The 14,689-nt window shown below is 32.4% G+C and overlaps 1 protein-coding gene across 1 annotated transcript; it reads right to left on the bottom strand.

Annotated features, from left to right (window-relative positions):
- Window positions 1-426: 426 nt before the first annotated feature.
- On the bottom strand, window positions 427-12,521 carry LOC143079228 (kelch-like protein 24). The gene is made up of 3 exons (XM_076254461.1): window positions 12,374-12,521; window positions 8,619-9,488; window positions 427-7,985 (listed from the first exon to the last, which is right to left on the bottom strand). Exons 1-3 carry the CDS (start codon window positions 12,376-12,378, stop codon window positions 7,037-7,039), a joined length of 1,824 nt encoding a protein of 607 aa, XP_076110576.1. The 5' UTR covers window positions 12,379-12,521; the 3' UTR covers window positions 427-7,036.
- Between the last annotated feature and the right edge of the window lie 2,168 nt (window positions 12,522-14,689).

Here is a 14,689-nt window from a genome sequence, read left to right as displayed (position 1 = left end):
ATGAGTTTGACAGTCCCTTTGGTATCGTTCTCCCCCTTCTTTATCAGTCAAAGAGTAACAACTCCAAATAGATTTTGTCTTTGGTTCTAATTAAACTTTTGTATATGCATGTATATACTACAAGAGAAGTTAGCATGTGTGAGATCGCTCACCATGAAATTTATGACATATATATATTTCAAAGGGAGATAATTTCTGTCAAAATAGTTAATTGCTTATTTTCTAAAATCATTAAAGAATTATTAATATGATACTTTGATATTCAATTTGTATTTAAATTTTACAAGAAAAGTAGGCTCCACCAAAGAACATAAATTTGCATTTTAGAAACAACATAACCATTTTCTTCATAATCTGCTCTATAAATATCTAATTTATAACAAATGGGACCATTAATGGGCCACCGTTAAAAAGAATAAAACAACGAACAAAAAGAACATTTATTTGTAGTTATAAACTGCATCAATATAAACAACCTTACTTTTATTTTTAAACCCACCATTATCAAGTACAAGATATGTGAATTTATGTACCAAACAGTACTGAATACCATTAGTCTTTACAGAAATGGATAACAAAAAGAATTCTCAAAACACTTTCAGAAAATACCCTAAAACTAAGCATGCTATTTTCTAAACATCATGGAAAAAAACAATATAAGCAAGCATTTTTATTAGTTCTATTGTCAGAGACAGAAATAGTTTTTCTTATATTTCCTTTTGTTTAAAAAAAAATAATAGATAAAAATTTTCAGATTTTCGTTTAAACTTTGGGGAACAAGAAATCATAAATGGTTCTCATCTCCTTCATCCTATTTTTAAGACATTTATCTTCATGTAAATGTATATCTTTAAGCAATTGACAGAATAATAACATCAGCACTAAGTTTATATAACATCCCATAATTCTATCAAACTACTTCTAGTTCTACAAAAAATTGCAATTGTAATGAAAGACATTCTACAAATCAAAAGCAAAAAAGTAATAATAAATATTCTGAGATTATTGCATGGCAATGCATATATAGTCCCCTACTGGTTCAAAAATATGTGTACTGAAACAAAATGCTTACTTGATAAAACTATATACCAATTGCCAAATCAATATCTTCAAGCATGACGAAAAAAAAAGGTGGGAAAACTGATTATTTGAGTGAATTTTCGAAGTCCTAGGACCATAACTCTCAACACAATCACTAGACTGGAACAAAATTCAAACTTAAATATAACATGTCATGATGAAATAGTATATCAAATACCTAATCAATATCTTCAAGTAAGACGAAAAAAGTGGAAAACTGATTATTTAAGAGATTTTTTCTAAGTCCAAGGACCATAACTCTGCTCAAAATCATCAGACTGGAACATAATTCAAATTTGAATTGAAACTTGTCATGATAAAATAATGTACTAAATATCGAATCAATATCAGTTAATCTTCAAGCACAGGAAGAAACTGGAAATCTGATTTGCCGACTTACAGATGGGAAACAGACAGAGTACAGACCTAAAGTCCCTTTCATCTTTGTCAGTATGAGACTTATAATAATGTACCATGAGCATATATGAAGAAAAACATTAAAAATCTACATGGAATTGTATGGATTGATATGTAAAGTACAAGTTCTTGTTATACTATATTTGTTTCTTAACTTGTGTAGGTAAAATGCTACAAAAGTAAATGATAATTCATAAAAGACATGTTTTTAAAATTTTCTCTAAAATACAAACTGGAATTGATGCCGAGAAGAAATTTGTCTAAAGATTATTTTATTCAGCATCCTTAAGAAAAGTTTGTGATGTCTTGTAAATCATTGGAAAACTTACACAAAAGGTTTCAATGACTTCAAATCATACAGTCTAGATAAAATTCTCATTACCATATAAATAACTTGATGTTACAGAATGACAAAAATTGAAGTCATTATGTTCATGAAACTTTTTCAGCAATTTCCATATTGAGTGTTCATAGATAAAATATAAGCAAACATTTTGTGCTTATCTAAATTTTGATTACATGTTTCAGGTTGCTACAAATTAAAACTAAGGATGACCTTGAGCAGAAAAATAAACAGATACTCTGTTATATTTGGCTGTCGATTTTTTTTAACTTAACTTATACATGTATCTAAATAAAAAAAAATATAGGAATGTTCAATGTTGGAATGAAATCATCTTTAAAAAAACAAATCACATAAAGATATACATATTTATAGAGAGGGCCTGTTGTCCAATTCATTTCAATTTATTTGAATAAAAACGATACTGTTTAAGCCAAAACATTGTATATAGATTATATTACAAGAGAGCACACACTGAAATATCTCGCCTTCTTTACTAATCATTGATTTTATGTTGATAGTCCTAAATGTAAAGCTTTATTACAACTGTCACATAAACTTAACATTAACCATTGATCAATGAACCATGAAAATGAGGTCAAGGTCAGATAAACATGATAAATCATGCCAGGCAGACATGTACAGCTAACAATTCTTCCATACAACAAATTAGTTGACCTATAGCTTATAGTTTAAGAAAAACAGAACAAAACACAAAAACTTAACACTGAGCAATGAACTGTGAGAATGAGGTCAAGGTCAAATAAAATCTGCACAACTGACATATGAACATAAAATATTTACATACACCAAATATAGTTGGCCTATTGCTTATTGTCAAGGTCAGATGACACCTGCCAGTTGGACATGTACACATTACAGTCCTTCCATACACCGAATATATTAGACCTATTGCTTATAGTATCTGAGATATGGACTTGACCACCAAAACTTAACCTTGTTCACTGATCCATGAAATGAGGTCGAGGTCAAGTGAAAACTGTCTGACGGGCATGAGGACCTTGCAAGGTACGCACATACCAAATATAGTTATCCTAATACTTATAATAAGATGAACTTAACATTACAAAAAATTTTAACTTTTTTTTTCAAGTAGTCACTGAACCATGAAAATGAGGTCAAGGACATTGGACATGTGACTGACAGAAACTTCGTATCATGAGGCCTCCATATACAAAGTATGAAGCATCCAGGTCTTCTACCTTCTAAAATATAAAGCTTTTAAAAAGTGAGCTAACACCGCAGCCGCCGAATCACTATCCCTATGTCGAGCTTTCTGCAACTATAGTCACAGGCTCGACAATAATATTCTAAATCCATATGTAGAAATTTAACTTTCACAATCATTAAGATGTCACATGTTTAGATTCTTTGTAAGTAAACTGTCCACCATGTGGTAACTGATAACTAAAAAACTGAAGAAGACCACTGGCTGAAATGTCTTAAAAATAGTTTAATTACTATAATAATAGAATATTTGTCCCTATTAGAATTTCAAAATAAAAATTTGTTTAAGCCAAAATACATCCTTTTACCATACAAGACAAGAACAATAACAAACAACATTTAGGTATAGAAGTCTTAAGTAATACAAATTCTTAGTAACTAGTATTGCACTTTTCATGTGGTTTTACAACAACATTTTTGGATACAACAAAGTTTCAATATACTGTGGATTCATTATTATTCGTTGGATACCAATTTTCGTGGGTTTCGTGGGTACAGGTAAACAACGAATTCAAATGTTCAACGAACAACATATTTTCAAAAGGCTTTGTATACAGAGATTGGCTTAACCACCAAATCATATATCCACGAACATGTAAGTTTTTAGCAATCCACGAAAATTGATACCCACGAAAAGAAATGAATCCACAGTATAGTGACTGTAAATAACAATGTAAAATTACAAATCAAAGTAAATAGTTATTAACAAAAAAAGGTATTAAATAAATAATAACAATACATGTAGTAACAATGGTTTACAAATACAAACAAGAAACCCATAATGCATTATTTATATTTTCAAGTACATGTGCAGTGACCTATTAGTTTTTAATTTCTGTGTCATTTGATCTCTTGTTGAGAGTTGTCTCATTGACAATCATACCACATTTTCTTTATTATATGTCAATGTTTTAGTTAAAAATTATTTTTGCTTTAAAAATGGATGTTATAGGTGACTGTGATAAATCTAAAATATAGTAATACAAAAATTGTGGGTGACACATACTCATTGCATTACACACAGGCACTTGTCTCAGAAAAAATTTTTCCTGTTATATTAAGGTATATAGGAAATTTTTTTTCTGAGACAAGTGCCTGTGGCATTACACTGAATATACATACCGTACATGTAATTCCAAGATATGCAATATTATCATTTCAACAAGTGAAAATGCAACATTGAAGAAAATAGGAAAAAATTACATGAAAATTAAAAAAAAAAAAAACAACAGTGCGATTTTGGAAACAAGCATCCCCTTGTCACACTCATAACAGATGGAATACAGGATAACAATAGAAAAGTAATGGTTTTCAGATGATCAGATAAGTTTTGCTGCATAATGGATCTAGAAATATATATTTGCATATATATAAACACAAGAGTGCATACGCTGAAATGTCTCGCCTTCTATACTAATCATTGATATTATGTTGATAGTCCTAAGTATAAAGCTAAGCTTTATTACAACTGTCACATAAACTTAACATTAACCAAGATAACTAAATAAAGACCAATGAACCTTGAAAATGAGGTCAAGGTCAGATGAACCATGCCAGACAGACATGTACAGCTAACAATGCTTCTATACAACATATATAGTTGACCTATTACTTATAGTTTAAGAAAAATAGACCAAAACACAAAAACTTAACACTGTGCAATGAACCGTGAAAATGAGGTCACGGTCAAATAAAACCTGCGCGACTGACATAAAGATCATAAAATATTTCCATACACCAAATATAGTTGACCTATGGCATATAGTATTAGATAAAAAGACCAAAACTTAAAAACTTAACTTTGACCACTGAACCATGAAAATGAGGTCAAGGTCACATGACATCTGCCCGCTAGACATGTACACCTTACAATCATTCCATACAACAAATATAGTAGACCTATTGCATATAGTATGAGAAAAACAGACCAAAACACAAAAATTTAACTATAACCACTGAACCATGAAAATGAGGTCAAGGTCAGATGACACCTGCCAGTTGGACATGTACACCTTACAGTCCTTCCATACACCGAATATACTAGCTCTATTGCTTATAGAATCTGAGATATGGACTTGACCACCAAAACTTAACCTTGTTCACTGATCCATGAAATAAGGTCGAGGTCAAGTGAAAACTGTCTGACGGACATGAGGACCTTGCAAGGTATGCACATAACAAATATAGTTATCCTATGACTTATAATAAGAGAGAATTCAACATTACAAAAAAATTGAACTTTTTTTTCAAGTGGTCATTGAACCATGAAAATGAGGTCAAGGACATTGGACATGTGACTGACGGAAACTTCGTAACATGAAGCATCTGTATACAAAGTATGAAGCATCCAGGTCTTCCACCTTCTAAAATATAAAGCTTTTAAGAAGTGAGCTAACGCCGCCGCCGCCAGATCACTATCCCTATGTCGAGCTTTCTGCAACAAAAGTTGCAGGCTCGACAATATCTTATTAATGAAACAAAGTGTCACAATATCTTTAAAGCTGTTAAATCTTAGAAGCAGCCTTGGAAGCTCATCTAGAACCACATTAGGAGTCTACCTCATGCAAAAACTTTCTTCACATTTTATACTTGAAATTTACTTTATTTCAAGTTGGAATTGATCAACATTAAGGGCAATTGGAATAAAAAAAACAAGTTAAAGATTTTTAGGAAATAAAGACTGAAATGTATCGTGCAATTAAGGCGCGTCTGGCGTATATACAAAATTGAGTCCTGGTATCTATGATGAGTTTATTTGCTAAACGTATAAGTTTTTGGTTATTGCTCATTTGTAATCCAATTTACTCAAAGTACAGAACACAAGAAAGAACTATGAAAATGTTTGCCGAAAGTTTTTAAATGGGAGGATGCACATTAAAAAATAAAAATAATCTAAAAAGCAACATGTGTAGTGATTCAACTATTTGATACACTTTTTCATTGTTTAATCTTTCTGTGAACATGGTAAAGTACCTCCCTAACATATCGTAAACAAAAATTATTTCAATCATGATCATTCCTAAAATCTCTCTAACTATGTTAATTAGAATCATATTCATACTCCCCCGATATCACTTTGTACACTGAGGATAATCAACAACAAAAAACAAGTGAAAAACTACCCTGCAAATTCCACATGATCATACAGTTTTAAATGAGTCATTATTTTGTCATAATTTGAACTTTACAAAATGAAATTGCAAATAAAAAATAAATAAAGAAAATATACAACCCAAAGCACTATATACATATAAATATAACTAAAATTGCAAAATTGTATATAAATGAAATGAAAGACAATAGTGTGTTGAAAAAATTTCCAACATATGGCCTAACTCGAACACATTTCTATTTGCTAAAATTTTGAGTCTGTAAGCTGTTAGTACTTTACATGTGTATAAAAAAAAAAAATCTTACAAGAGGAATATCAAAGGTTTAATAAATGCAAACATTAAAAGAGTAATAAAGGTGGTACATAACACTACAGGGAGATAACTCTGTAAAAACCATCTGAACTCAGAACATTTAAATCAGGTTTTATTGTTAAGGAAATATTAAGCTTTTCTATGTAAAAATAAGTGTTCTCAAACTGCTATATATCCAATGAAATATTTCCAATAAAGTGTGTGGTTCAAATTTTTGAAATATTTATATTTTTGTTAATGGTGATCACAATAAATAATTTTTAAAAATTTAATGAAATTAAATATGAGACAAATTAATCTTATTCAATGTGTTTGTTACCACCTTCATGGTCTACTATCCACATGTTCACATTTAATCAATTTCATTCAATATAATGTGTAAGTTAATATCTTTATGTAAACACTATATTTAACACTATAGTCATTTTTAATGCTTTCACAATGGAAAATCTAAAAGCAGAGAATGAATTTAGTTACCATATATAAACTAGACAAAAACAATATTAAAGTCTCTAGGTGAATTTCAAACATAAAGCTCATTGTTGAGAAAATCCTTGTTTATTATAGCCCTTATACATCCAAAACACCAACGTGCAGAGGGCATTTCAAGGTCATTAAACAGGTCATTGGTATCCCCTTTCTCATGGATATCAGCAACCATGATATTTTTGAGAATGGTGTTGTCTGGAGTCTTGCCACCCACTAGTAAGATGTGCCCACGATACTGCACAACTTCAAAATGATGCTGACTAAAGTTTGATAGTTTACAAACAAGTTTCCCATGGCAGGTGGTTGGTGCATTTGGTGGTTCAATGACATTGCTGTCTGATCCACTTGAACTTGTCCGTAATCTTCTTGCCTGGAGCTTTGTGATAATGTTCAATGACGAATCACAAAACTGTATCACTCTCCCATCAGGAGCCATGACATAAACTGCAGTGTCCAGTGCAAAAGTTCTGGTCAATCTGCAAGAAAATGGCAAATCTCCACAAACTGTAACCGTATGATGTCGTGTGTCAAAACATTGCACTGACATTGTGTCTTTGTCTGACTCTATAATTCCACCAAAAACGTAAATCTTTTCTCCAATGGCTGCAGCAGATGTTGACCTCACACCTAAGGGGAGATCACCCACTGTTGTCCACTTGTTAGTCAGCAGGTTGTATTCCTCTATGTTTGTCATGGCGGGTATGACACCATCCCTTCCCCCCAGAACAAAGATGGAGTTGTTTACTGACACCATCACATGACCACATCTACCATTGGTCATCTGAGGACACACCTTCCATTTGTTCTTGTGTGTCTTGTATTCGGCTAGTCCTTGAAGTTTCAGCCAACCACCTGATACAAATATACTGCTACCGTATGTACATGTAGCAAACTCATAACCTGGATCATAAGGTAGGGATGGTAGGTTAAACCATTTCTCCTGCTGAAAACTGTAACATAATACCTCCTTCGTCGTTTGGTACCTTGAAATGGTAAGAAAATAAAAAACAGATTACAAATGTGAATTTTTAATCTAATATAACATGAACAATATATAAATTTTATTTATTTAAATTTTTATTTGGCTATACTTTTGCTTGTTTTTTGTTTTTCTTTTGGTTCTTCAACTACTTCTTTGTACATGTTTTCAATATTATGTTCTTGAGCATCATTGAAGAGACATTTATTGTTAAAATGTGCATCTGATGCAGTAAAATTGGTACCATAGTAATGTTATAATTATAAACAGAATACAAGTATCGCTGAAAGGTTCATCATCTGAATGAAAGTCGTTTTTGCATATTCAGGACAAGGACAAGTCATATATATATTTATGAATTTAAATGACCTAAAAATACATTGGATTATTACATAAGAAATATATGTTGACAGCTCTAGTGAAACAACCTAGTACATGTAGTACTGGGTATGATTAGTGGATTAGGATTTGCTGATGCTTTACTTTTTTTTGAAGAAATGACATACAATTTCATGACAACCTTTTAAACAATGAGAAAGATAATTATTTATCAACTATCAATGACTCATAATATTCAATATTCAAACGAGCTATATGTACAGTATTTGGTAGGGCTAAAAGTGATTCCGTAACTAACCTTGGTGTAGTGGACAGTAATCCACCAATAATAATAATACAATCATTAGTTTTACTATTATATCTATGTGTTGACCTGTGGGAGGTAAAATCTTGACGTTTAGTAGGGCAAGTATGGTACTTCATGGCTTCTTGTATCACAGTTTTACACTCAGGATCATTTTGTAAGTAATTATTACTCTCAAAAGTATGGCACAGATAGTTAGCTGATAATAGAGGAAGTCTGAGAACTTCTAGAATTTTTCCAGCGGAATGTTGACGAGATTCTTTATCATGGTTGATCCACTCCAAAGCCATGTCACATACAAGTTCTTCTGACTGAGTGATCAGATGATCTGATTTAATTATTCCTACTAGTTCGTCTAGATCTAAATTTAGAAAATCTTCGGTCGTCGATATAACTTGAAAATTTTCCAAAATAAACATGAAGGATGTTTGTTTTAGTTTTTCACAATTGTGAGCTTGAGCTATTTTCCATATACCAATACAATTATCTGGTGAGACTTGCGTTAACAGGAAGTCAGCACAAGTAGCTTGTAAACACGGGATCTGCATTAAAGAAGCAGCTCGGAAGATCATCTCAGCATTTTCTTCTGAAACAACATCTTTGCCTGTATACAGGAACTGTAATATTTTTTCAAATATATCTGCCTCAATATCATAAAGTTTGACTACTCCATCACGATTTTCTCTCATGTCATGAGAAAACATAGCTTCAAAATATGGTGACATTGCACTCAGAATGACTTTATGACAATGGAATGACCGATCATCAACAATTACTTCTATGTCAGAATGTTGTCCAGTTGAGAGTAAATTATCTAAACCATCTGTCAAGGTATCCAAGTAACGCATTTTTCCTAGCTCCATGCTGAAATAAAAAAAGTCTAGAAAGTATGACATTGCAGCAGGGCAATCAGTATACCGTACTTTCACAGTAAAAACTAATACAATGAATCAAAAATTAATATTTGTTTAAAGAGTTATATACATGTACAATGTACAAATGGTAATATATATAGTAACAAGAAAAAAATATTGTACGTACATTTTTTTTAAAATAGAGAGGGCTAATAATAACCAAATACATACAGCACTATGGACAAAAGAAAAACAATTCAAAAAGTCAAACAAGAATTTATAAGCCTTTCAAAAATACAATATTTTATAAATGATTCTGTAAAACACGTACATTATCTATTCACATTTTCTTTTTAAAACTTTTATTAAAAACTCTTCACAAACCAGATAAAAGATTTGAGGCATGTTTTGGTCACTTGAAATACGAGAATTTCAATGGTACAAAAAAATGTACATGTAGCAGTGCATAGACTGTTAACGTATTTCCCTATTTTGGCAATTATCACATTCATCATGTTCATGTATTTCAATTGCACAATGATTATGTCACACCATAGTAAGATCTGATTGTTCAATAATACCATTTATGCCAATTGTCCTCTGGTCAACCACATACATTAACATACAATGTATCACAAGAGTGCACATGCTCAAATGTCTTGCCTTCTATACTAATCATTGATATTATGTTGATAGTCCTAAGTATAAAGCTAAGCTTTATTACAACTGTCACATAAACTTAACATTAACCAAGATAACTAAACAAAGACCAATGAACCTTGAAAATGAGGTCAAGGTCAGATGAACCATGCCAGGCAGACATGTACAGCTAACAATTGCTTCTATACAACATATATAGTTGACCTATTACTTATAGCTTAAGAAAAATAGACCAAAACACAAAAACTTAACACTGTGCAATGAACCGTGAAAATGAGGTCACCGTTAAATAAAAGCTGCGTGACTGACATAAAGATCATAAAATATTTCCATACACCAAATATAGTTGACTTATGGCATAATATAGTATTAGATAAAAAGACCAAAACTCAAAAACTAAACTTTGACCACTGAACCATGAAAATGAGGTCAAGGTCATATGACATCTGCCGCTAGACATGTACACCTTACAATCATTCCATACAACAAATATAGTAGACCTATTGCATATAGTATGAGAAAAACAGACCAAAACACAAAAATTAAACTATAACCACTGAACCATGAAAATGAGGTCAAGGTCAGATGACACCTGCCAGTTGGACATGTACACCTTACAGTCTTTCCATAGAATCCATACACCGAATATACTAGCCCTATTGCTTATAGTATCTGAGATATGGACTTGACCACCAAAACTTAATCTTGATCACTGATCCATGAAAGAGGTCAAGGTCAAGTGAAAACTGTCTGACAGACGTGAGGAACTTGCAAGGTACGCACATATCAGATATAGTTATCCTATTACTTATAATAAGAGAGAATTCAACATTACAAAAAATCTGAACTTTTTTTTCAAGTGGTCACTGAACCATGAAAAGGAGGTCAAGGACATTGGACATGTGACTGACGGAAACTTCGAAACATGAGGCATCTATATACAAAGTATGAAGCATCCAGGTCTCCCACCTTTTAAAATATAAAGCTTTTAAGAAGTGAGCTAACGCCCCCGCCGCCGCCGTAGCCGCCGGATCACTATCCCTATGTCGAGCTTTCTGCAACAAAAGTTGCAGGCTCGACAATAAAAACTCATTTCATAAAAAAAAAAGTCAAAATTATCCCATTCAAATGACTGAGTCTTTATTACAATCTGTTTGTTAAGTTATAAGTAATATGTCTTTCAATAATCTGAATACAGTACAATCAAATTGAGTTTTTTTTTAATGTGTGAAAAGATGTGTAACAGCATAACAGTGTTTATGAAAAAGTTTTCTTCTCCTTTTTGTTTTTTATAATATGTTTGTAATTTTGATTTATCATGTTGATAGAGTCGAGATTTCTTTCATATAATCATACACCTTGATCTTTAAGGATCTTTAAATATCAAAACAGGAAAATGGTCATTTAGTCTAAACTGTAATATTAAATTACATGTGTGAGGTGTGGTATTTTTGCCTATGACACAACTATCTACTAGTTGAAAAGTTCAATTAATGGTCACCATGCATGTAGCCTACAGCAATGAGCAAAACACACAAAACACGTTATCTGTAAAAAGTCCTGTTGTGACTAAATGTGAAAATAATGCTAAAAAAAATGAACAACATCAATTATATATATATTTATAGATTATAGTTGATCATCTCATTTAGATTGGTTTTCTCCCTTGAGACGGTATGGCGAAAGCAAGAAAAGAAATTGAGTTGAGATGACCAATGATAATCTGTTTATTGCAGTTTTACCTATGACGACGTTGTCATTTCATTAGCAATGCCATGTGTGTCCTTAGTTTCTAGCGATAATTTTCCATCTCGAGCGAGTAGCATATGATATGAAAAATTATCACGAAAAAAGATCGAAGGAAAAATGCACAAAATAGCGATAATTATTAATAAATGACATGTACATTTACAATATGACCAGGACAAATATAATGAGACAAGATTAAAACTTTGGTGAGCACTCTGAATGAGTCCTGAGGCTCCCCTAATCATATGCTGATAGTGCCTTATCCTGGGGAACAGTGCCAGGTGTAAACACCAAAACAGCGCAAAATGAAATGGCACCCATCTGATCAACATAACACACAAGTGCACTAACATAAAGATACCTATACTACTTATATCATATAAGATTACTGTCAGTTACTGGAAGCAATTACACCAGCATAAATATAAAAAATCAGCTGATTAAAGTACATGTAGCAATTAGTACACTTTAGTAAATCGTTCATACCTCATATCAATTCCTAATAACCTCACACAAGGCTTTTTATTAAAGCTTTCATCATTATGTGACTATCTTATATTCAGGATGTTTAAGAGATTGGGATTTAAGTGGGTTTTTCTGTCTAGGTGTCTTTGTTTCCTGATGCAAAACATAAATAATCAACGTCAAACAAATGCTTAAAATTGACCGTTATTTCAAACGTTTACAGTACATAGACTTTATTCACAGTTTATCAGCTGTGAATCGAACAATAGCTTTCGCTCTAGATTTTAAGCTCACCTGCCACAAAGGGCCAACCTTGCACAAAGGGCCCACCTGGCACAAAGGGCCAAACTGGCACAAAGGGCCAAATTGGCACAAAGGGCCCACCTGGCACAAAGGGCCAAGTGAACTTTCTCATCACTTGGCGTTCGTCGTCCGTCGTCATTTGTTCACTTTTACCAAAATCTTCTTTGTAACTTCCGTGTTAAAGTTAACTAAACTTGACCACAATCATATCATTGGGGTAGATCTATCTAGTTTTAAAAATGTGTCCGACGGCGACCCGGCCAACCAATCAAGATGGCCGCCATGGCTAAAAATAGAACACAGGGGGTAAAATGAAGCCTTTGGAAATATCCCTTAACCGTGACCAAAGCATTACTAGAGCAAATCTGACATGGGATAAACTTGTTCATCAGGTCAAGAAGATCTAGCTATCTATCAACCAACATGGCCGAATAGGCTAAAACTAGAACACAGGGATAAATGCAGTTTCTACTTATATCTCTGAAACTAAAGCAAAAGGAAAAAAGTGGCATGATTTTATGCATCAATTGTAAACACAAAATATTAGGTTAGTGACAAAGGTTCCTTGGAGTCTCTTGTTTAATATCCCTGTGATCCTTTGTTGTACAAACTAGCCCTCTTACATAGAATTTCAAATGAGGAAGTAAAGGTTGATGCTGCATGGTCGTGACAAACTGATATCACCAGACATATTATCAAGACATATGAACGCTCACTCTTTCCAAATACCATGTTGAAAGACCACAACCAGGAAAGAGTAATTTTCTATCCACGTACAATAACAGATTGGAACACCTTATCTGCCTCGGTGACTGCTACAGAAAGTCTAAACTTACTCAAGAGACTACTGCATGAACATTAAATTCCAATTGCGCAATTCCTTTGTTTTTATTTGCACCATGTACAATGTACATAAATGTTATATGTACATCACAAACCTGCATTTTCATTTTTGGTAAATTATTTTTGAACTTGTTAAGTTTGCAAGCGCACACCAAACAGTGACAGGATGATCAACCTAATGACGGTGGTCATTTAGTGGTAGAAGTAGAAGTACGACTGACCAGCTTTTTATTTGAAAATCGCAGAGGAAAGGAGATGAAAAGCTGACACAGTATTATCGATACACTAAGTAGCAGCGTGTTAGGAGACGACAATGATTCTGGTGGGATGTTATTCGATCATCAGTATTTTACTAAATTCAAAACATTTTCAGTTTGTCATGAAAATTATCATGCAGGCTTTCGTTGGTACATGGAAGTAAAATGAAAAAGTCAATATAAAACTTCCATGGTTGGTAAATTTGCTTTTAGAAGATCACAATGCTAAATATGCGTATCTGCTTCAAATTGACTGATTTGACAGTTTTTAAAACACACATAGGACATACTTAGTGACTTTAATATATTGACGGATTTATCTAACACTCGAAAGAAGTTTACAATGCTCCTTTTGCAGTGTGAAAATGAATGACATTTCCAAACTTCATGTGAAAAACGACAAGCTAGATTTAAAAAGAATCGTCCCCTTTGTTAACAGAAAAGTTTCCTTTTTCAGTACTATATAAAAGAATTTGTTTATCTGCCAGTGAGTAGTAAAGACAATTAGGTCCCAAAATGCTGTTGGGAAAATTCGCACACGATGTACAGTTGTTCAATCAAATTTCAAAATCGACTATTTCTCTGATGAATCGTTTGCTCAATTTATTTGGTTATTTCAGATAAGTTGAAGACTCCAGATAATACTAGTAACAGAATTCTAATACAAAATGATCGAACCGTTTGACATTTTCCAAATTAAGAATGTACCATACAGCACTATCCTATATATATATAACAAGAAAACAGTTCTCACATGTGACATTTGGGTAAACAATGGGTAAAATAATATCAAACAACTTACCACGATACCTTGTATATACGCACGTAATAAAAGGGTCAAAATGAGAATTAAATATTGATGTAATTTGTTTGTTTGTAGATATAATGACGTAAATATGTAAATCATAGAAATATTTTACCAAAAAAAAAAAAA

The sequence above is a fragment of the Mytilus galloprovincialis genome, chromosome 6 (genome assembly GCF_965363235.1).
Source record: "Mytilus galloprovincialis chromosome 6, xbMytGall1.hap1.1, whole genome shotgun sequence".
In the NCBI taxonomy this organism is placed as follows: domain Eukaryota; kingdom Metazoa; phylum Mollusca; class Bivalvia; order Mytilida; family Mytilidae; genus Mytilus; species Mytilus galloprovincialis.
The sequence above is the reverse complement of the archived record's forward strand: the minus strand, read 5'-3'. Positions and strand labels throughout refer to the sequence as shown.

Coding starts and splice junctions, on each gene's coding strand:
- LOC143079228 (XM_076254461.1), bottom strand. Junction 7,986..8,618: donor TTACTGTCCACTACACCAAG/GTTAGTTACGGA, acceptor TACCATTTCAAG/GTACCAAACGACGAAGGAGG.